Source organism: Lutra lutra, chromosome 4 (genome assembly GCF_902655055.1).
Source record: "Lutra lutra chromosome 4, mLutLut1.2, whole genome shotgun sequence".
NCBI classification, from domain to species: Eukaryota; Metazoa; Chordata; class Mammalia; order Carnivora; family Mustelidae; genus Lutra; species Lutra lutra.
Window position 1 is genome coordinate 50022871 of NC_062281.1, and position 24169 is coordinate 50047039.

At 39.1% G+C, this 24169-nt stretch overlaps 1 protein-coding gene across 1 annotated transcript; it reads left to right on the top strand.

Annotated features, from left to right (window-relative positions):
• The first annotated feature begins 4222 nt into the window (after positions 1–4222).
• PSKH2 (protein serine kinase H2) lies at positions 4223–23920 on the top strand. Its single transcript, XM_047724875.1, has 3 exons — positions 4223–4407; positions 9264–9930; positions 23579–23920. The coding sequence occupies exons 1-3, from the start codon at positions 4223–4225 to the stop codon at positions 23918–23920; spliced, it is 1194 nt and encodes a 397-aa protein (XP_047580831.1).
• The last annotated feature ends 249 nt before the right edge of the window (positions 23921–24169 follow it).

Consider the following 24169-nt stretch of genomic DNA (forward strand, 5'->3'; position numbering starts at 1 on the left):
AGGGAAAATGGATCCCAGCAGGAGGGCTCTAAAGAGAAGCAAGATTGGAAAAAGAACCACAGCCAAATTGCAGCTATTCCAGGAGGATCTAATTCTAAATGAAACAAATTCTTCATGTTATCTGTTTAAAATGTGTTTTGGTTAGTTATATATATATATATATATATATATATATATATGTTTTATATACATATTTTGGTTATATATATTTTGGCTATACATATATTTTGGTTATAAATATTTTGGTTATAGATATATATTGTTTTTAAGATATGGGAGGGCATAGAATTGAAGGGCTTCCCAGTGTTTCACTCCTTGTGATATCCCTAATTTCTTGTTTTGCTCTTCTTGACTACAGTGTACTGAAGATTGACAATAGACTAGAATACAAAAATGTTTAAATTTTTTTTCATGTTTTCCACCAATCTTGCTCATGTAAGAGTTAAATGAATTCTCTCTAAATGATAATGAGTCTTTAATGGGTTTTGATTTGACATAATTCCTTACTTGCTTTCAGTGGAATACTCTTTAAGAGCTGGCTTATAACTGTATAGCTCTCACAGGTCAAGTTACATAAATCTATTTATGAAGTATAAGCCAGAGGGCTATTTTAGGAAGTTTCTATGGGTTCAGAATATGTATTGCCCAGAATGGTTTTTAGGATTTATCCTCATTTTTTAGGATTTAACTTCTCTCTCATTAACAAAACAAAACAAAACAAAAACTAGTTACAGGATGGAACCTGGCACGAAGTGATTGGAGCAGTATTTACATATGGTTAGGAACGTTACAGCTGATCATTTCATAAGAATTTGTGACTTTTGGGCAATGAGTGGAAGTTGAGAATGAGGTAAGGTGTTTTCCTTTGGAAGCTGGAGGTTCAATTCATTTAATCCTCTTCAGAAAACACCACTGGAGTCAAGTTTAGCCCAGAAACAGATGCTAAACACTATTTCAATGTATTCAGCTGGTATAAGTGTTATGGGAAGCCACTTGTAGGCACGAAATACTTGATGTAAAAATAAAAATTCATTTAAAACTGGTCTTAAGTCTAAAGCTCATTTTAACAATTTTATTACTTCAACTAAGATAAAATGTGTAATTTAAATAACGACATATAGTAATTAATGTATACATAGCACGTATCCCAAGCAGTGTTTGAGAGGTGTCTTAAATAATGTAGCGATTACGCATGATAAAGAGAAATACACGTAGGAGATTGTGTCGTATGGCGTTACGCCACACGTTACTTGAGCTATCACCTTTTCTTGAGGGTTACTTAGGCTAAAAGAACTTGCTTATGATGTGACTTTAACATTTCAACATTTTAAAACTCGGTGAAAGCTTTAAAAGTAGCGGTTTTTTTCCCCATTTTATTTTATTATTAAGTATTTTTATTAACATTTAATGTATTATTATTTGTCTCAGGGGTACACGTCTGCGAATCCTCAGGCTTACACAATTCACAGCACTCACCATAGCACATACCCTCCCCAAGGTCCATAACCCAACCACCCTCTCCGTATCCCCCTCCCCTCAGCAACCCTCAGTTTGTTTTTTGAGATTAAGAGTAAGTAGCAGTTTTGAATGCATTAAGTAGTTCATTTTTTCTCCAGGCACAAGATTTATTTCACCAACAACACTTCTAGTTAATAGCTGATGCTTTCCTAAAAGAGAGCTCATCAATGGTTTCTATTACTGTTTTCATCTTAAAAGGCTTTAAAATCAGTGACTGTTTTAGCTGATTTTCAAGGAATGTGGCTCAGGCTTAGTGAGAGGCTCTTGACAAAGCTTTTCCTGCTTTGTGGTCAGCTGCAGCCAGGAGACCAGTGCTCTGTGAGACCTGGAGGACGGGGACACACCAGAGGGCTGCCTCCTAACTACCGGATTCCTTCCCCGCTGCCCAAGTTCTGGACTTAGAGTGGATGTGTCCTAGTTGCTGGGCCACACATATCCAAACAACCCATACTCAAGGGCCCTCTGAGTAACAAATGTAGTTCTTTGAGCATCACCTTGACATTTTACTTCTGTCCTTTTATTCTTTTCCATTTTGCTTTATATTGTTTACTCTGAGAATTATTTTAAAAGCTTGAGCCACTAGCACCAGCTTAAAACCAATCTTCTAGGGAACCTGGGTGGCTCAGTGGGTTAAGCCTCTGCCTTTGACTCAGGTTATGATTTCAGGGTCCTGGGATAGAGCCCCACATTGGGCTGTCTGCTCAGCAGGGAGCCTGCTTCCCCCCCGCACCTGCCTCTCTGCCTATTTGTGATCTCTCTTTGTGTGTCAAATAAATAAATAAAATCTTTAGAAAAAAAGAAAAAAAATCAATCTTCTCTCTTGGTTTCCTAGTACTCAGAGGATTCTGAGGGTTCTTAATCAAGAAAAGTTCACTATTTGGTAGTTCAGCTCCCTTTGCAGGATAGGCTCATTATTCTCTCAGCAACCCTCAAGTCATATTTCAAATCTTCCTTCAAAATACAGTTCTTCTGGGCAAATCCATGAGTAACTGATTCATCACAGATATTGTGTTAAATCAAACTAAAAATTAAACGAATTTATAAAGGAAATGTCACAACTGAAAAAGCACAACCCTGGGCGTTTGGAGACTGGGCTGCAGTGCTGGTTCTACAACTTGCTAGGGGTCCCTCATCTTGATTTGCTTGGTCTTCACTGAATTTCACTTTCCACACATCATTTACTTAAAATTTAGCAAGGTAAACTATATATAATCAATATCTTGATATCTACTCAATACATAAAATACTATTTATCAAAAAGAAATATTTACCAGATATATAAAATATGCCTATCATGTATATAATGCATATATGGATAATTATGAATGCAAAGATGAAATATATAAAACATAAGATAATATATAGTATAATTATAATTAATAATGTAGTAATTATTATATATTATAAGATAAAATTATACAATCTCTACATAATAGAAAGATTATATAATTTTCCTCTTATTACTTTTACATATTTTATTCTTGTATTTGCACAGCATGTTGGGCTGGGTTCTAGACAACTGGTTTTCTCCGTCTTTCTATTTCAGTTGAATCATCCAGAAGGAAGGCTCTTCCAGCTGCAGGAGAGTTAGTGGAGTACCAGAAACAAATGAGTGTGTTTAATTAATGCATGTTTAGTTAATGCAACAGAGTACAATAATATTACATACATCCAATATTATAAGTTCTTCTAGTTTAAGACATATATATATATTTCATGTTCCTGTCATCTAGATACAGCTCAGCCTTGGAAACATAAAGTTTCTTTAGGATAGGATGATGAAGGAGATGATATGATATGAAGGAGATGATATCCTTCATTGGCTCATATAATTTTTTATGTTCACATCATCACCACTCTTGTTCAACATAGTATTAGAAGTCCTAGCAACAGCAATCAGACAACAAAGAGAAATAAAAGGTATCCAAATTGGCAATGAAGAGGTCAAATTCTCTCTCTTCACAGATGACATGATACTTTATATGGAAAACCCAAAAGACTCCACCCCCAAACTACTAGAACTCATACAGCAATTAGTAACGTGGCAGGATACAAAGTCAATGTACAGAAATCAGTTGCTTTCTTATATACTAACAATGAAAATACAGAAAGGGAAATTAGAGAATCGATTCTATTTACTACAGCACCAAGAACCATAAGATACCTGGGAATAAACCTAACCAAAGAGGTAAAGGATCTGTACTCGAGGAACTACAGAACACTCATGAAAGAAATTGAAGAAGACACAAAAAGATGGAAGACCATTCCATGCTCTTGGATCGGAAGAATAAACATTGTTAAAATGTCTATACTGCCTAGAGCCATCTATACTTTTAATGCCATTCCAATCCAAATTCCACTGGTATGTTCACATCTCCAGATGAGAAAACTAGGGCCCAGAGAATTAAGCCGAGGCACCAGAGGCTCCTGCCTTTTCTCTGTCTGCTTTGCTTTTACCAGGTCAAACTCTACGCAAGACAAATCGTCAGTGACCATCAAGGTGGACTTATGGCAGCAGGACCCTTTGAAAGTTATTTTCCTAACAAAGATCCACAGTGGGGTTTCTTTCTAAGCCGGCCCTGGGGGTGGACCTGATCTGTCCTGCGTCCCTCTCCGCCCACCACCCCCAAGCTCCAGGGGAAAAAACTGCTCAGCCCCACCTACAGTTCCCGGCCCTTTGGCCCCTCTCCAGAGCAGAGAAGGCATGGGCTGCGGTGTGAGCACCAAGGTGGTCCCAGGGTCGCCTGTGCTGGCCCCGGTCAAGCAGGAGGGTCAAGGCCAGGGCAACTCCAGAAGCGTAGGACCTGGGCCTGAGGCGGTGTCCGAGGCGGCTCGGAGGATGCAGGTGGCCCGCTTCCGTGCCAGGTTTGACCCCCGTGTCCTTGCCAGGTAAAGCGCCAGGTGAAACAGTGGCAAAGGGGCTGGCTTGGGACTGGGTTGAGGAAGATAAACCAAGCTCCCATCAAGATGGCCTTAATGTTCCCCCCAGCTTGATTAAACCTTAGACAGCCTTCTTTCAGATGACAGGTCCCTGATGTCCCTACTTTCTCTGCCTCTTTGAGATGTAAGTCTTCTAAGATCTAGGAATGTCTTTCCCAAGGACTAGGGGGCCATCCCTTTGAAATGTAATCAGGAGGCCACTTTCTCCCAGTCTCTGTGGGAAGGCAGGAGCCCAGCTTCCCTAAGCACTAATTAGCAAACACAGGTGGCCTAGTCAGGTGCACCAATATCCCCTCCCCGCCCTGCCCCAGCCCCCCACTAAGTTCCTCTAGGACTTTTATACTAGCTTGCCCAATGCTGAGTATTTTCTTGCCTTTTGTTTCAACAGAGTTGAAGTCAGTCTCTTTCCCCTACTGCAATAGTTTTGACTCCAGTTGTAATAGTCTGGAATAAAGTCTTTTCCTCTGTTTTTAGCAAGTGTTGAGACAAATTCTCTTTGACACCTCTGAGCAGGGAAGGCAGAGGATTAGGAAAATTCCAGACTGAAAGTAGGGTGGGGGTGGGCTGGAGCGCCTGGGTGGCTCAGTGGGTTAAGCCGCTGCCTTCGGCTCAGGTCATGATCTCAGAGTCCTGGGATTGAGCCCCACATCGGGCTCTCTGCTCAGTGGGGAGCCTGCTTCCTCCTCTCTCTCTGCCTGCCTCTCTGCCTGCTTGTGATCTCTCTCTGTCAAATAAATAAATAAAATCTTTAAAAAAAAAAAAAAAAGAAAGTAGAGGGAGAACAGGAGCAAGGAAGGGGAGGGAATCTTGACCTCAGAGCTGGGGAAGGAGGAAGGCCTCCCAACCCCTACAAGGGCTGATGGGGGCCTTGCCACAGATATGCTGGGGCTGGGACCAAACAGGCATGTTTGTGAAGGATCTTTACCACATTCTGGAAAAGGAGACCATAAATCATGGACTAGAAACAAGTCTTTGAATCAGCCAGACTTGTGATCCACTCTTGTGTCTTTTATCATGTGTGGTTGAGAATGTTCCTTAGCCTTTCTCCTTCCTCAGTTTTTGCCTCAGTAAAGTGGGAATAATAATAATATCTACCCCATACAAATGTTGTGAGGATAATTGACGTAATATGTGCAAATTGTGGTGAACAGTGCATGACACAAGTCTGTATTGAGATATTAGTGCAGTATTTTTTATTGTCTTCCTAAGGCACACATAAGACCTAGCTGACTTGGGGCGCCTGGGTGGCTCAGTGGGTTAAGCCTCTGCCTTTGGCTCAGGTCATGATCCCAGCGTCCCGGGATCAAGCCCGGCATCGGCATCATTGGCTCTCTGCTCAGTGGGGAGCCTGCTTCCTCCTCTCTCTCTGCCTGCCTCTCTGCCTACTTGTGATCTCTGTCAAATAAATAAAAATTTTTTTTTTTGGGAAAAAAAAAAGACCTAGCTGACTCCCTGTAAGAAATGAGCAAGGATGACAGGTTGGTTGGACCTGAAAACTACCTTCCTCAGAACATACAATGTTGGCCATAAAGAGGAAGGAAATCATGAAGTCCTCTTCCACTCTGCAGGGCTTGGTGGGACACAGTGGTGGGTGGCTCATCTGGCTTCTCAGGGACATTCCTTTTTTTTTTTTTTTTTAAGATTTTATTTATTTACTTATTTGACAGAGAGAGAGAGAGAGATGACAAATAGGCAGAGTAGCAGGCAGAGAAAGAGAGGGGAAGCAGACTCCCTGCTGAGCCCCAATGCAGGACTCAATCCCAGGACCCTGAAATCATGACTTGAGCCAAAGGCAGAGGTTTAACCCACTGAACCACCCAGGCGCCCCCTCAGGGACATTACTAGCCCTCAAATGATATGCTTACTTTACTGCATTGCTGTGAACACAGTCTGTGCAGAGCCACTTCCCAGCCTACTTGGGAACTTCTAATATAAGGAAACGTTTTGGATTAGTCCAGTAGCTGCTAAGCTTAGAGACAAAGTTGGCTGATCCAATTGAACTTGAATCAGAATGGACATGGGATCTTATCATGACTGAATTGGTTAGATGGCATCTCTGGTCATCCATACCCAGAGAGAATGAGGTTGCTGTGGTCCAGTCTTATCTACTCTCATAACCTCCATCTGTGGGGTAGTCCTAGTCCTTTAGAGTGTGAGGGGGTCATAGAGGTGGAAGGTCACAACATTGTAAGGGCCCTAGTGACTAACTCAAGGCTCCTTACCTGATGAGGAGTTAAGTCCCAAAAGATTAAGTGACTTGCCCAAGTTAGTGACAGAATTGAGTCTAGAATACAGTTGTCTTTCTCATTCATTGTGATCCACTTAGAACTCTTGCAGAATAGAGACAATAGAATTTAAATCTTACTATATGCCCTTTCTCAATTGCTTTTATCAAACAGGTTGTGATATTACTATTGTTTCTGGCTTTCATTTTTTTATACACGTTGAAACAATTTCCAGTTTGTAGCAGCTATAGTTAAAGTAATAATTTCAATTTCGAGGGTGATGTAAAATTGCACCACCTACGAAAGTAATGCTGAGGCTGCCTTGTTGGGCGGTGGGTAGGAATGGAGCAGTGGAAGGGCAAGGAATGGCATGGCCTTGTAAATGCCTTCTCTAATGCTTAATTTGATCCTTAATGTTTTCAAAACATATGTGATCATTTGGAAATAATATGTATTCAATGAGTGATTCTTTCATTCAACATTTATTGCTGTATCTTCTGTGCCAGGCGCTGCAGAAGATATAACCACTCAAATCATAAAAATAGTCACTGTCCATGGCCATCACAGGATCACAAGCCAGGCTGCAGTTATAGGAATTTGTTATGAGACATTGGTTATTCAATCTGAAACCATTTATTTCTACTACTCTACATTTTGGCTTAAAGCTTCAGTTCCCTTCAGTGCCAAATTACTAGCATTTTTTTTTTCAAGTATTTGGTGTACGAAGGTCCCTTAGCAGTACTGAATAAAGCTCCTTTTCTTTAAACAAAAGAGTGTAGTTCCTCAGAGATGGTAATTCATCTGATAGCTGATGATTAATTTCATGAGCAAATGAATTTGCCTGCAGTTTTGAAGGCATAGTGATAAATTAGTATTTGCAAAGTGCTTTCATTTCCATTAAAGGTAAATGTAAATTTTGGCTAGTCTGCAAAGTAACAGAATTTGAAATGCCCGTGATTATCTTCAAAATCAACCTGAAAGCGCACGTGAATAAAAAAGCAAAGTTGGAAAGAGAAGAGGCGACAGAATCCACTTAAGATGAGTAAATTGCTCTCTGTTTTGATAAAGCAATTGGCCAGAAAATTAAATGCACTGCATAGAACAAAGCTGTTTTCTGTAAGCTGGTACAGCCAAATGACACTTATTCAGGAAACACAGGACTATAAGGAATAGATAGGTAGAGGGAAGAATTACTGGAAGAATAAACTCAGCAAAAAGAAGTAAGGCTATTTTCAGCACAGATTGATGTTTGCATTGAGATCTCTGTTACTGAGTATGTAACCGAAAGCATTACCTTTCCCTACATACTCCCAGAGCTCGTTCCACTTACTGGCATCCTTTCCGGGGAGAAGTTTTAACAAAGCGGAAGAGCAGCAAATTACAATAAAAGTAAGGCGACCTGGGTTCTCATCCTCATTGTAAAATTTAAACAACCAGTCTGCTAACCTGATCTTGAAATTTCTTCATTTGTCAAATGAGGGGTTGGAGTAAGTCATTCTCTAATATTCTTTCCAGCTGTAAAATCATGATTCTAAGTGGAGCACTTTCTCAACATTTCTTCTTCTTCTTCTTTTTTTTTCTTTAAGATTTTATTTATCTATTCAGCAGAGAGAGAGAGAGAGATCACAAGTAGGCAGAGAGGCAGGCAGAGAGAGAAGAGGAAGCAGGCTCCCCACTGAGCGGAGACCCCGATGTGGGGCTCAATCCCAGGACCCTGAGATCAGGACCCGAGCCAAAGGCAGAGGCTTAACCTACTGAGCCACCCAGGCGCCCCTTTCTCAACATTTCTTAAATAGAGGGTTGAACTTAATAGAATTCTCAAATTGACATAGGCGTTTACACAGATAATTCAAGTTTAAGATCACCACTCATTGAAATCCTAGCTGACCTCCTGGCCTTTCCCAGAGAGAGAGAGAGAGAGAGAGAGAGAGAAAATAACTTTATGCATTGACATATATCCCATGTTAAAATTCTGTTTCTTGTGTAGAAATTGCAAGTGCAGGGGGATAGCTGGGAGAAAACTGTGGCTGTTAACACTGTCCCCACCTGATGTGTTTATTTTATCAGTGTTTGTCTATCAAGGTGCTACTGTGGACGAGATAGGGCATGGGTACTCAATAGGTGAAACGCCTTTGAAGGGGTTGGATTTAAATCCTATCCATTTCAACCATATCTGTGTGACCTTGGAAAATCACTTAATTTTTGTTATTCTTAATTTCCTTATCTGAAAAAGGGAGATAGTATTATGTTAGCCAATAGGAATATTGTAATTAGAATTTTTTTCAAAAAATAAATTTTCTGGCACACAATAAATGTATAATAAATGGTAGTTGCTGTTATTAAGACTGTTGTCTTAATAGTTACCTTTCCACCAACTAATTACTTTTATATCACTTACCTCCATTTCAAAGAAGAATCTGGGGAGGCTTTCAAAAATAACAAATACAGTTAAGCAACAATGAGTAAGGGAGTCAGATGGGGGGGATGTAAAGATCAAAGAGATGATAGGAAGCACCAACTTCGGTAATTTTCAGAATCTTCCCTTCAGAGGATAACAGATTTGGCTTTTCTTCCTGACAGATATGACATCAAGGCTCTAATTGGGACAGGCAGTTTCAGCAAAGTCGTCAGGGCGGAGCAGAAGACCACCAAGAAACCTTTTGCAATAAAAGTGGTGGAAACCAGAGTGAGGGAAGGCCGGGACGCTTGTGATTCCGAGCTCACCATCCTGAGGCGGGTTAGACACCGCTACATTGTTCAGCTTGTGGAGATCTTTGAGGCCCAAGATCGAGTTTACATGGTGATGGAGTTGGCTACAGGAGGAGAGCTCTTGGACCGACTCATGACTCAGGGCTCCTTTACAGAGCAGGATGCTGTCAGAATTCTCCAGATGGTTGCTGATGGCATCAGGTATCTGCATGCCTTGCGAATAACTCACAGGGACCTAAAACCTGAAAATCTCTTATATTATCATCCAGGTGCTGAGTCGAAAATTTTAATTACAGATTTTGGTTTGGCACACTCTGGGAACAAAAGTGGAGACTGGACGATGAGGACACTCTGTGGAACCCCAGAGTACATAGCCCCCGAGATTTTGCTAAGGAAACCATATACCAGTGCAGTGGACATGTGGGCTCTTGGCGTAATCACGTATGTTTTACTTAGTGGAGTCCTGCCTTTTGATGATGAAAGCCATACAAGACTTTACAGGAAGATTCTGAAGGGCAAATATAATTACACAGGAGAGGTAAGAAATAATTTCACTCCTATTGAGTTAGCCTAGTATAGTTTCTCAACCTCAGCACTATTGACATTTAGTTGACATTTAGGGCTGGGTGAATCTTCTTTTTTTTTAAACTTTGAACAAAAATTAGAGTTAGTAATTTATTACTCACAAGTTCTGGAGGGTACGTGTTATGCCCAGAGCCACACAGTGAGGTTGGTGAGGTTGATGGGCGGGGGTGGGGCAGGAGAGACAAGTTGGGTGATTCTTTACGGAGCCGGGATGAGTTGGGGGCAAGGGGGTGGGAGTGGGGGTGTCCTGTGCATTGAAGGGTGTTTTGCCGCAGCCCTGGCCTCTACTCCACCCTCCATATACTACTGGTAGATACTGGTAGGTGCTGGATATCTAGTAAATACACTAGATTCAACACCTTCCTCAAGTTGTGCTAACAAAAATTGTCTCCAAACATTGTTAAATGTCCCCTGCTGGGCAGAATCACCCCTGGCTGAGAGCCATTGGTCTCAAGATAGCAAGAGCCTGTGTTACTGAGTTGTCTGTGGTTAGCACATGACATTGATAAGTAGACCAGGGAGTTTGTAGTTTTTCTTTCATCAGCTGAGTAGACTGGTGTGTACTCAGAAGCTCAGCGTGACGCTTGGGTGTCTGGTGAGAGATTTTCTGCCTCGAGTCTAGATGATCCAAGCCCTTTCTGTAATGTTTCCTTAGTGAAATGTTTAACCTCATAGCTTGTGTAAAATATTTATCCATTGTTTAAACTTGGAACTCCCAATGTTTATGAATGTGTTCACTTCCTGTTGTTTTTGGGTAGAGAAGGAGAGTTGTTGATGCTTGTGTGTAGGAAGCTTGACAAAAGGGGAAATTCATTTCATGTTCAGCAAGTGATCAAATATATGTTCAACTATGAAAGGTTCTTTTTGTCATGAAGAAAAATATTGATAGTTTGATTATAGCTACTTAAGGGATAACATCTATATGTAAGTATCTTAAGCAAAATCAAAAGCTAAATAACTAATTTAAATATTGTATTTTCTATACTTTGACAAAGCTTTAATATCTTATCGTATATATGTACATTTTTTAAAAAACTTATCTAAACTGGTATTTGAGACCTAAGACTTACATGAGAAAGTAGGAAAGGATGAGGAGAATTCACAGACAATGTAGTACCATTGACTATTAAAAGTTTAAAAGATGTCTAGCCTCACTAATAACCAAAAAATACAAATGAAACAAAGTCTTTTTTTTAAATTGAAATCAATAAAGATAAAAAAAAAGCATTTCAACTCTACTCATTGCTGTTAAGAGATCAACCATGTCATTCACTGTTGGTAGAGGGCAAATTTTACAGATTTCTTGGGATGCAGTTTGAAAATATGCATCTAGAACTTTTAAAAATTTATATATTTTGTTCTGGTAATTCCACTTCTAAGAATCTAATGAGATAATACCAGATCCAGCAAAGGTTTCAGTATAAAGATGTTCATCTGAGCTATAGTTATAGAAGTGGAAAATTGGAAAAAAAAATCCTAAAAGAAAGTTTGAATAAATTATGGGACATCCATATAATAGAGTGATAGTCCCTAAATTATGCATGCTTAAAAAACTGTACAGACTTTGGAAAATGTTCACAGTATGCTACCAAGTGAAAATAAAAAGGCAGAATACAAATTGTATAGAGCATGATCACAATCATGTGGAAAAATATATGCATAGGAAAAAAAGCTTAAAAGAAATACACTAAAATGTTAACAGAACTTATTCCTGGTTTGGGAATTATGGGTCATTTTTTTTTTCTTTATAATTCGAGTATCTTTCTGTTTCTGTTGTTCTTTTGTTTACAAAGAATACATATTTCAGTTTTGGTTATAGCTTGGTGACTCTTCCATTCTACATGATGTTGGGAGGAGCTGCCGTCATTGGGGTTTGACTGGGATGGAATGTCCATGATGATCCCTCAAATAGCTGACATCTTGGTGGGGACGGCTGGAAATCTGGAGTCAATTAGGTCACTGAAAGCATGAGGCTTTATTCACCCTCCTCTGTCTATGCTTCACAGGGCCTTCTCTTCATGAGGGTTTCTCCATGGCATCTTCCCAGCAGGGTGGTCAGACTTTTTACATGGTAGTTTAGGCCTTCCAAAAAGGAGTATTCCAAGAGGGAAACAGTGGAAGTTGCCAGTGCTTTTCAAGGCTGGGGTTGGAAATTGCACAGCATTACCTCTGCCTCATTCTGTTGTAAATTCTGTGAGTCTTAGGGTAGCCCAAATTCAAGGTGGAAAGAGATCATACACAGTCTAACTACTGGGGGTGTGGTTTAATGGGTCATATTTGGACTAGATATCACGATTACTTTTTCAATGTGCAAAAATAATAAGCAGTATACTGTTAAAAGTCCTTTTCGTCAGGTTTAATTCAGAGGGTTTCTAGGATTGGATTCTCCAAAAATGAGAAGACAATTCATGTTCAAGTGACTTAGTAAGGGTAGACTCCCAGGAAGACAGGTAAGGGAGTGGGGCGAGAAGGGCAGGGAAGATGAGGAGGCCACAGCCATAAAGGTAAGCCTCATCTTGCAGGGAAGGATTCTTCAGCATTCTTCCAACCTGAGGCAGGCAAGCTGGGTTTTCACACCTATCACTCTTTGTTAGTCAATGGGGGTGATGACCGTAGGGAGCTGATGGTAAATTTTTACATTCTCTGGGGATCAAAGGCATGTGGCTCCAGGAGCCCCAGGGTGGTCACTGAGAAAAACAACAACAACAAGGTGCTGGCTTTTAGAAGGAAAGCATTCCCAAGGAAGGGGGTGTGTGTACATACAGAAAAGAGGGGCTAGGGTCTGGATGGAGCACTGACATTGTCTCCATGGTGGCAATCTCTATTTCTTGAGGAAGTGCCTATTTGTAACTTCAGACAACATGCAACACAGTAGGATTGCGGCTGCTTGTAATACTGGGTTAATAACCCCTTAGCTTTCTTTCCTGTGTTTGTCAGGCACCCATGTCTATCATATTCATATTCTCTTATAATATTACAAAAGGTCTTAGCCATCTCAAGCTGCTGTAGCAGAATACCACAGACTGGATGACTTAAACAATAGAAATTTATTTCTCACAGTTCTAAGGGTTGAGAAGTCCAAGATCAAGATGCCAACAAGGTAGGTTTCATTATGAGGCCTCTTGTCTTGGCTTGTAGGCAGCTGCCATCTCATGGTGTGCTCATGTGACTTACTTTTTGTGTGTGTGTGGGAAGAGAGAAGGGGTAGAAAGAGGCAGAGAGGGAGAAAGGGAGGGAACTCTGGTGTCTCACTTAGAAGTTCACTAATCCCGTCAGATCAGGACCCCTCCTTTATGACCTCATTTAAAAACTTAATTACTTCTTTGGAGGCCTCATCTCTAAATATAATGATACTAGGGATTAGGGCTTCAACATATGAATTTCAGAGGGACACAAACATTCAGTCCATAATGTCAGGGTAACAGATTGATAGAAAAGCCTATCATCATGTTCTCTCTGTCATATTATTATTATACCTGCCATTTATTAACAAGCATACTGATTTGTAAATGCACCAATTTTATTTAAATACTGGGGTGACCATCAATTCTGGAAGCATAGGTGTGGTAGATAGCATACTAGCCCCCCCAAAGTGTCCTTACCCTAATACCCAGAATCTGTAGATGGGCCACCTTACATGCAAAAAAGAATTTGCAGATGTGACTAAACTAAGGATCTTGAGATGGAGAGATTATCCTGGAGTATCTGGATGAACCCAATGTGATCACTAGGGCCCTTACAGTAGGTAGGTGGGAGACTCAAAGGTAGAGGAGATGTGATGAAGGGAACGTAGATTGGAATGATTTGCTTTGAAGATGGTGGAAGGGGCCATGCACCAGGGAACGTGTGCAGTATCTAGAAATGGGAAAAGGCAAGGAAAGAACTGTCCCCTGGAGCCTTTAGGAGGCAGCGCCACTGATACCTGACTTTAGCTTGTTAGACCCATTTTGACCTGCAGAACTGTCAGATAAATGTGGGTTCTTTTTTGTTTGTTTGTGTTTTCTTGAAGATTTTACTTACGTATTTGTCAGAGAGAGAGAGAGAGAGCAGAAGCGGGGTGCGTGGCAGGCAGAGGGAGAGGAAAGCTCCCCACTGAGCCGGGAGCCCGATGCGGAACTCGATCCCAGGATCCCAGGATTATGACCTGAGCTGAAGGCAGGCATTTAACCAACTGATCCACCCAGGGATCCCATTGTTGGTTGTTTATTAAAGTTCTTTTGTCTATAACTAAAATTCCAAGTATGACACATTGTGTGAATCACTTCTTTTCTCTAGAAGTCAAGTGCAATAAATGGGACAAAACTTCCAGAGAGTTAAGTATTGTATCTCTTATGATGAAGAGGAATGATGTTTATTATTTATAGAAAATATTTTGTAGACACCTGGCAGGTATATACTCTGACTCCACCCATGTATAAGCAAAATAATTAGCTATAATATTAATGTTTAATTCTTCTTGATTTTGGTGTGAAATATATTACTTTTCATGGAGCTTTGATGACCATTCCACTTGTGTTATTCTTTCCTTTTTCTGAATAGTGTTTAGGATTATAAAAATTTCTTTTGTTTTGACATTTAATCTGAATGTCAACTTTCTAAGACATTGTTGGCTCTTTGAAGGCTAGGACTGTATCATATTTTCCCCCTTATATCCAATAAATTTCATGAAAAGTTAAGTATAGAGAATGCATTTAAGAAAAAGAATTGCTTTTAAAAAATTAAGAGATTCTGGTTTATAACTGCATGAATAAATGTATCTCAACTATAACTGCATTGAGCATAGAATACAAATTTTAATTTATAGTAAGGTGGACTATATTTATTTATTTATTTTTATTTTATTTTGTTTTGGTTTTTAATTTAAGTTCAATTTAAATTTAAATTCAATTAATTGCATATAATGAATTATTAGTTGCAGAGGTAGAAGCCTTATATAATACCCATTATATAATTATATCAGGTTCCCTTCTTAATGTCCATCACGGAGTTACCCCATCCCTCCGCCCAGCTCCCCTCCAGCAACCCTTAGATTGTTTCCTATGATTGAGTCTCTTATCATTTGTCTATCTCTGATTTTATCCTGTTTTATTTATTTCTCTCTTCTTCTATGATCCTGTTTTATTTCTTAAATCCACAAATCAGTGAGATCATATGACAATTGTTTTTCTCTGATTGACTTATTTCGCTTAGTCTGATACCCTCTAGTCCCATCCATGTTGTTGCAAATGGCAAGATTTCATTTTTTTGATGGCTGAGTAGTATTCCATTATATATATAAACCACATCTTTTTTTTTTTTAAGATTTTATTTATTTATTTGGCAGACAGATTACAAGTAGGCAGAGAGGCAGGCAGAGAGAGAGGGGGAAGCAGGCTCCCCGCTGAGCAGAGAACCCGATGTGGGACTCGATCCCAGGACCCTGAGATCATGACCTGAGCTGAAGGCAGAGGCTTTGACCCACTGAGCCAACCAGGTGCCCCGTAAACCACATCTTCTTTATCCATTCATCTGTTGATGGACATCTGGGCTCTTTCCATAACTTGGTTATTATGGATATTGTTGCTATAAATGTTGGGGTTCAGATGCCCCTTCGGATTACTACATTTGTGTCTTTGGTGAGTAAGGTGGATTTTAGGTAACTAATACCTTCAGTTGTTAAATTTATTAGATTCATTCTGGAATGTTAGGATGGTTTGGAAGGGTACATTTACTCTACTCACTGGGCTTTGCAGAGTAGGGGTAGAAGTTCCCCTTTCCAGTTGCTTCCTACAATGTCTGAGAGGCAACCAGGCTAGAAAGACACAGCACATGGTGAAGAAAAAAGAAACCCTGTGTCTACTGTGTGAAGGAGGCCTTTACTTATCTTTTTGATTACTACCATCATGATGTCTTTCAGCTTGGTGGCAGGGCTCATGCTGGAGAGAGTAAGACTCATCCATGTTTCTCCCAGAGACTGTTGGAAAGCATCCTTAGGAGGTCTCCACCCTCCTTCTTATCTGGCCTTCCTCCAGCCAGGAATCATGCTGAGCTCTGGGAATACCCACGTGAAAATGCTCAGTGTCCCTGCTCTGTGGGCTCAATAATCTTGTCCGAGAGACCAGGTTGTTGTCGTCATTGTCTCCTTCTTCCTCCCCTTCTCCTTCTCCTTCTACCCCCCCTTCTTCTCCTTCTCCTCCTCCTCTTCCTCCTCCTCCTCCTCCTTCTTCTTCAGATTTATTTATTTATTTGAATATGAGAGAGAGAAAGAGTGAACAGGGGTGAGAGGCCGAGGGAGAAAGAATCTCAAACAGACTCCCTGGTGAACACGGAGCCTGATGCGGGGCTCAATCTCACACCCCTGAGATCATGACCTGAGCCAAAATCAAGAGTCACATGCTTAGCCACCCAGGTGCCTGAGAGACCAAGCATTCTTGTGTATCTCTTCAAATGTAAGTGCTTTGATACATGTAGGAACAAAGGTGGAAAGTCCACGGAACAAGGGAAGATAGCCCCTTACTGGTTAGGAAATTTGGGTCAGATTTCATGAAGGAGAGGACATTTGTGCTGTGTCTTGGAGGAGGGGTAAGAGTTTCTGAAAGGGAGGGTCATCTGGGTGGCTCAGTGGGTTAGAGCCTCTGCCTTAGGCTCAGGTCATGATCTCTAGGTCCTGGGATCCGGCCTTGCTTCCTCCTCTCTCTCTCTCTGCCTGCCTCTCTGCCTACTTGTGATCTCTGTCTGTCAAATAAATAAATAGAAATCTTAAAAAAAAATACTAAGGGAAAAAAAAGAGTTTCTGAAAGAGAGATTGGCACATTCCCAGTAGAACAACATATACAAAAGCACATAAAAGGGAATATGTTGCATAGTAGTAAAATACAAGAATTTTGGAGCATTATGTGTAGGTGAGTGTATATTTATGCGGGTATTTTGTAAAGGAGTGCAGTGTCCTGGTTAAAGGGCACGATCTGGAGCAATGCTGGCTGGATCCTTTCCCGGCTCTGCCACTTACTAACTGTGTAACTTTGGGCACGTTTCTTAATTTCTCTGTATCTAAGTTCCTTCATCTGTGAAACAATCATAATGATAGTGTTTACCTAACAGGGTTGTAGTGAAGATCAAATGAGCTAAAAGATGTCACGTGCTTAGAATAGTTTCACATATTAATACATAGAGCTATGTATGTGTTAGCTCTTTCTGTTGGGAAACAGTGGGAATACAAGTTTGACTTTTGCTTAAATAACTATTATATATAAAAATATGTAAATATATTATTACAGTGCCAAGTATACCTTTTTCATCCTTTAAATGGAAAAGTGAGAAAAGTGAGGTATTAACATTTTAATGCTAGTAAAAATTACACATTCTTGCCCATGAGTTGGAAATCATGTATTATTGTCCAATTATATTGCACTGTATCACAGTAATCTTTTTTTGATGTGGAAAAAGTTGATAATAAAGTGAGTCTTATAGCCACATTAGCCAGCCAGCAAAGATAAACACTGGTATTAAAACATATTTTTTATTAAAAATCCTACATGGAAAAAAAAATAAATGAAAAAAAAATTCCATATAGATATTGATAGAAAATGGTCCCCATGTTCTTAGATTCACATATGATTGCCATACTAATAGGAAAAATTTATTGATGCACTCCTTTAGGAGGAATAGATCTAATTAATTTTACTCACCAGCCATGACCCCAATTTTCTTTCTGTATCCTTATCTCCATTAATTTCTCTTATTTTTTCTTTGCTCTATTTCTTTTTCATTCAGGTTATTAAGTAGGAAAAAGGGAAAGGAGAGCAGAAGATCTGGTTCCCTAATTCCCTTTTATTCTCTTTCCATCACGACTAGAATTTCAATAATGAAATGAACCACATTTTAGTTAGGTCATAATTCTTGTAACTTGGTTCCCATTCCTGTGATTTAGTTCTTCAAACACTTATGCTCACAAAAATGTGGTGCTCAATTTTTTCAGTGATATTTTTACTTTAAAAGTTTTACAGAAAATACTTTTAATGGCTATAAAATCTCTCATAATGTATTTCATTTTCTGCTTATCACTTTCTTCATCTCTTCTCTGACTTAAATTGTACAAGTATATACTGTCTTACCTTTAACTCAAGCACACTGAGTGCTTCTTGGAATTGAGACCACGTGCATTTCACTTTGGCTATGTAGATGCTACCTTTGGTGTAAGGGGTAGTGATTAGAGTGGAAAGTAGTTACCTGTTTTCTTGATTGTGTTGCACTTTTTGACCTTGATATCATCAGTAGAATTCATGGAGTTGAAGAGAAAAGAACTATTTGTGTAAAGCTCTTGCTAACCGAGAATTATCTAATTTTAATGTTATGCTTATGTTGCTTATGTTCTGGCTTATAGGGTTTATAATAGGAACTAGTTCTAATATATATTATATATGGAAGAACATATTTTATATGGTGGGTTTCAAAGGTCAATTGAATTTTTTGTTGCTCTTATGTTCTTCTTCTTCTACTACTTTTTGTTAATTTTTTAAAAAATATTTTGTTTATTTATTTGACAGAGAGAGAGATCACAAGTAGGCAGAGAGAGGGAAGCAGGCTCCCTGCTGAGCAGAGAGCCTGATGTGGGCTCAATCCCAGGACCCTGGGATCATGACCTGAGCAGAAGGCAGAGGCTTTAACCCACTGAACCACCCAGGCACCCCTATTTGTTAATTTTTTTGAAGAATATTGAACACATCTCTTTTTAACCTTGAGTGCTTTGAAATATGATAGGTATGCAAACAAATTAGGCTTTGTCCAGTCCTCTTTAAATTTCAGTGTTTTCCTTATAAGAAAAACTGGAAGCATCATTTCTCTCATGTCAAGAACCCCTTAGCTCACAAAAATATTCTCTTTATGAGCCTAGTATATGATTAATTGGTTCTTTTTCCATTTTTTAATTTGATGTTACCTGTAATAAACTTGTATATATCTCCTGACTTTTCCCAGGTTTTACAAATGCCCCAATGGATATTGCATTCTGACATAATTAGTTTTGTCTTTGAACAATTTCAGCTTTGGCAAAGATAAAACAACTTAAAGTCTGCTCTTAGATTGGGAAGAAAACATTTAAAATTTTATAACATATAACATGTTATAAAATTTTATAACATTTATAACATAATGATGTACAGAATCTCCTGCTTTCTGATAGAAGGAAGAGTGATTTTCCCGGTCTCAAGCAATAAAGTTATAGAGAGTTCATTGGTACTTTGGGGCACATTTACATAAAATTTAATTGCAGAGCTTAAGTGAAGTCCTACCAAGGCCCTACACTAAAGTTCAAAGGAAGAGAAATGCTAGTCAGAAAACTGTCATCAGTAGAAGTTTTTTTGTTTGTTTTTGTTTTCTGGGTTTTTTTTTTTTTTTTTTTTAAGATTTGATTTATTTATTTTAAAGAGAGAGAGGGTGAGCAGGGGAAGGAGCAGAGAGAGAGAGGGGGAGGGAGATAATCTCTAGCAGACACTGGGCTGAGTGCAGAGCCCTAAACGGGGCTTGATACAGGACCCTGAGATCATGAGGCCAGAGCTGAAACCAAGAATTGGATGCTTAACCAAATGAGCCACCCAGGTGCCCCTAGTAGAAGTTTTATAATAAATGTTACTATTTGAAAATTTAAGAAAATTTTTTATATATTTATTTTTTTTAGTAAACTCTACACCCAGTGTGGGGCTTGAACTCACCATCTCGAGAGCAAGTGTCACATACTCTTCTGACAGAGCCAGCTGGTGCCCCTAAAAGCTACTATTTTTAAGGAGATAAATGCTACTTAGAGTGCGCTTAACCCAAGAAATTGAATGATAGCTTATCCATTCACTTAAAAATAGATATTTGTAGTTTTCTGAAAACTCTATAATTAAATCCATCAATAATTATTACCCTGTATTTCAGTAAGCTCTATATTTAGCAAATTTTAACATTAATTATAATCCTTAAAATTTGAGATGTTGCATCTAGAATTTTAGGAACTGTGTATATTCTGTGTGTGCTTTTGTGTGTGTTTGTAGTATCTAGCTTCCTTTTTTTAAAAAAGATTTTATTTATTTATTTGATAGAGATCACAAGCAAGCAGAGAGGCAGGCGGGTGGTGGGGGGAGGCAGGCTCCCTGCTGAGCAGAGAGCCCGACTCGGGTTCGATGCCAGTACCCTGGGATCATGACCTGAGCCTAAGTCAGAGGCTTTAACCCATTGAGCCATGCAGGCTCCCCTAGTGCTACCTTTTTTTTTTTTTTTGTAGTTTGAAGTTTTTATTTAAATTCCAGTTAGTTAAAATATAGTGTAACATTAGTTTCAGTACTAGAATTTAGTGATACATCATTTATATATAGCACCCACTGTTCATCACAAGTGTCCTCCTTAATGCCCATCACCCACTTAGCCCATCCCCCATCCTCCCTCCATCAACCCTCAGTTTGTTCTCTACAGTTAAGAGTCTGTTTTATGATTTGCCTCTTCTTTTCTCTTCCCCAATGTTCATCTGTTTTGTTTCTTAAATTCCACATATGAATGAAAAATTATGTGGTATTTGTCTTTGTCTGACTGACTTACTTTGCTTAACATAACACACTCTAGCTCCATCAACATCATTGCAAATGGCAAGAGTTCATTCTTTTTGATTTCTGAGTATTATTTCATTGTATACATATGCTACCTCTTCATTGGTCAGTGGACCCTTGGGCTCTTTCCAAAATTTGGCTCTTGTTGATAATGCTGCTATAAACATTGGGTGCATGTATCCTTTCAAATCAGTTTTTTTGTAACCTTTGGGTAAATACTTAGTAGTGCAATTGCTGGATTGGAGAATAGTTCTATTTTTAACTTTCTGAGGAAGCTCCATAGTGTTTCCCAAAGTGGCTGCATCAGCTTGCATTCTCATGAACAGTGTAAGGGGTTCCCCTTTCTCCACATTCTCGCCAACATCTGTTGTTTCCTGGGTTGTTAATTTTAGCCATTCTGACAGGTGTGAGGTGATGTCTCATTGTAGTTCTGATTTGTATTCTCCTGATGATGAGTGATGTTGAGCATCTTTTCATGTGTTTGTTAGCCAGTTGTATGTCTTGCTACCTTTCTTCTTATTTGGTTCATTACCTCTGAACGCAGAACATTGTTTTGAGGACACACATTTATCATGATAATAGTAAGTGGACTCAGTATGAGAAGTTTTAGGTAATTTTCATCTTCCAGTCCTCTGAATATAGTAGGTGGATATGTCTACAAAAGAACTGAAGGAGTTTCATTGTGGTTTAATAGTAAAAGAACAAGAGCAATTAAAGCTTACCCCATATTTTATATTTTGAAAACCATTTTTCACATACTTGATCTAAGTTGGTTCCAATAGCGATCTTGTGAAAGAGATATGATGCCCATTTTTTTTTTTTTTGATGAAGAAACTGAGAATATTTAGAGCTGTATAGGACTGGGCAGCCTTGTAATCCAGATCCACTCACCTCACTCCCAGTCTTTCTTCACATTAAGATGGGGTAACCAGCTGACTGATAGCAGTGTCTCTTTGAGACTGCTGAGAAAAGCTGAACAGAGGAATTTTCAAGGTAAAGAGTGGGAATGGCGAGGTGAATGTCGAAACTGGTGAAGGGACTGAATAATGTCATCAAGTGAGATTTGGTCCATGATATGAATTTGATTGAATGTGTAGCCTCCAAATCATTTTTAAAAATTTGTAAAGTAATCTCTATGCTCAGTGTGGGACTTGAACTCACAACTCTGTGATCAAGAATCACATACTCTACCGACTGAGTCAGCCAGATGCCCTTCTAAATTGTTTTTTGGTCATATACCTCTATTAGTCAAAAAATTATGAGCATGCACACTCAACTTGTATTCCTTTATAGAATACATACATATAGTATATTAATTTATTTTATACTTGATACAACATAGACAAAATTAATTTTAGATTAAGAAGGTAAAAATAAATAGTTCTGACATTTTTTTCTAATCTGTCATTTTCTACTGTGTAATGTATAATTGACTTCTAGGTACTCTCCAGTTGTTCTTTATGGCTCAGGAATCCTGTAATTTCTAACCCATGTTGAAATAATGCACTTTGGCTGAAGAACTTTTTTTCTATGTTACCTTTTTTCTGCAACTGCATTTTAAGTGTAAATTCATTTGGGGGTCTTCTTAATGAGCTCTTCATAAATCTCATTACACATATTTTATGTTTTCCAGAAAGATTCACTTGCTTGTCTTATAATGCTCCATTAGAGACATCTAACTTAACCTTGAGCCTAGATAAATGTGTCTGGATCCAGTGCCAAACAGATGTCTAGCCAAAGCAAAGGACATGCCATTGTGAGTGTCAGCCACTGACGTACTTTGTCTAGACATGTGGTGTTTACATTTTATTTTCCCTGTGTTTTGAGTATTTGGCAAATGTGCTCATTTATTTCATGCATTTTATTTTGGGGGAAAGTATTTCTCAGATCTCATTTGCCTAAATAAGCTGAAGGAACAAAAAAGAGCAATTCTATTACTGGTTTCTTTTGATTCAAATTCTACGTTAATAAACTGTTAAGAGATTGGAGAGTGTGACATCTGAATTGAGTCTGCTTTTCCTGACACAAAGACAAAGACAATAGGTTGTAAGGATTTCCTTATCTTTCTTGGGAGAGGCAACTTTTTAAAAACACATGTCAACCAGAAAATGTTTGAGATACTGGTAATTTTGTCAATGTTTCTGCTTTGTAGATGACAAAGGATACAGAACTACAGTTTTGTTTTGTTTGGTCTATGATATGTGTTGATAGATAATGCAGAAAACAAGAAAGCAACAGCTCTCTTGTCTCCATCCTCACAAAAGTCACCCTAAATTGCTCTTATTGTACTTAAAACATGTGCAAAAGCTGTAAATGTCACCAGAACAAATCCCTGAAACATCAAGTAGCTGGTGTACACATCACACCCTGCAGTATCTCTGCTCCATGCCGAATCCCGCTTGGAGCTACCTGATGGGGAACAACGCGGCCCTGAGTATGTTGAGGATCTGCACAGCAGGAGGAGTCTTCCCTGAAGGGCCATTTTGTTCTGCCCTTTCTCTCTGGAGGCTGGGAGATGGAGGCATCCTAAGTATGGAGCAAGCTTTCAAAGGGAGAGAAAATTTGATGATTTCTCAATCCATTTCACTTTCCGCTCTAGCTGATTCTTGGAGTCCTGGGAACTCTAGGAGATGACCAGAGTGTGGTAAATACTAACCCGAGGCTGGTGTACTTCATGGACGACAGCTGCTTTGCCTTGTCCGGCCCACATAAATGTGATGTGGGAACTCACATTGCTAATTGAAGCACACTGGACAGATTTCTGGAAAGGAAGTTTCCTTCACTGAACAGAGAATTTGGAAGACAATTTGTGTTTGGCTTTTCCTTTTACCAAATAGATTTTTTTTTTCTTGGCTCTCTCAAAAGTGGATTTTCAGGTTCCTGATATATTTAATGATATAGCATTTAACTTGCTTATTTGAAAAAGTCTTCCAGGTTTAATATGTGTTAATCATGTAACTAAGAAGATGATGCTCTATGTGTGTTTGTGTATTTTTATTTTATTAATTTTATTCTATTTTATCTATTTTTCCTTCCTAGCCTTGGCCAAATATTTCCCACTTGGCGAAGGACTTCATAGACAAACTGCTTATGTTCGAGGCTAGTCATCGCATGTCAGCTGGGCAGGCCCTGGGTCACCCCTGGGTGATCACCAGGGCTGCCGGGTCTTCCATGAAGAATCTTCAGAAGGTCATATCCAGGAACCTCATGCGGAGGGCGTCTCTCCCCTCTCAGAGTCCTGAGTCTGCACAGTCTTCTAGGTCTTGTTCTTATCACAAATCAAAGCATATACGGAGCATGAGAAACGTAAGGGTAGAGGAATCATCACTGTCTGGACTTTTGGGAACAGATAACCTTCAAAACCATTTTAACCAATTTTAAGGCAGATCAACACTGATAGCATTAGGTCAGTAGGGACCATTCAATTAGGATTAAAGCACCTAAGAAAGCTCCATGGACCTGGGAACATGTGGTTATTGTTGGAAAAGGTAAGACCTTAATTTTAAACACTTTTTGTCTGTAATGTTACCTATGTCTGTATTTATTCCCCAAAATATACTTCTGTGAAAGATAAATAGTAAATACTAAATATGTTTATATAATTAGAAATAGATGAAGAAAATATCTTGA

Coding starts and splice junctions, on each gene's coding strand:
- PSKH2 (XM_047724875.1), top strand. CDS start 4,223: ATGGGCTGCGGTGTGAGCACCAAGGTGGTCCCAGGGTCGCCTGTGCTG. Junction 4,408..9,263: donor GACCCCCGTGTCCTTGCCAG/GTAAAGCGCCAG, acceptor TCTTCCTGACAG/ATATGACATCAAGGCTCTAA. Junction 9,931..23,578: donor AATATAATTACACAGGAGAG/GTAAGAAATAAT, acceptor TTTCCTTCCTAG/CCTTGGCCAAATATTTCCCA.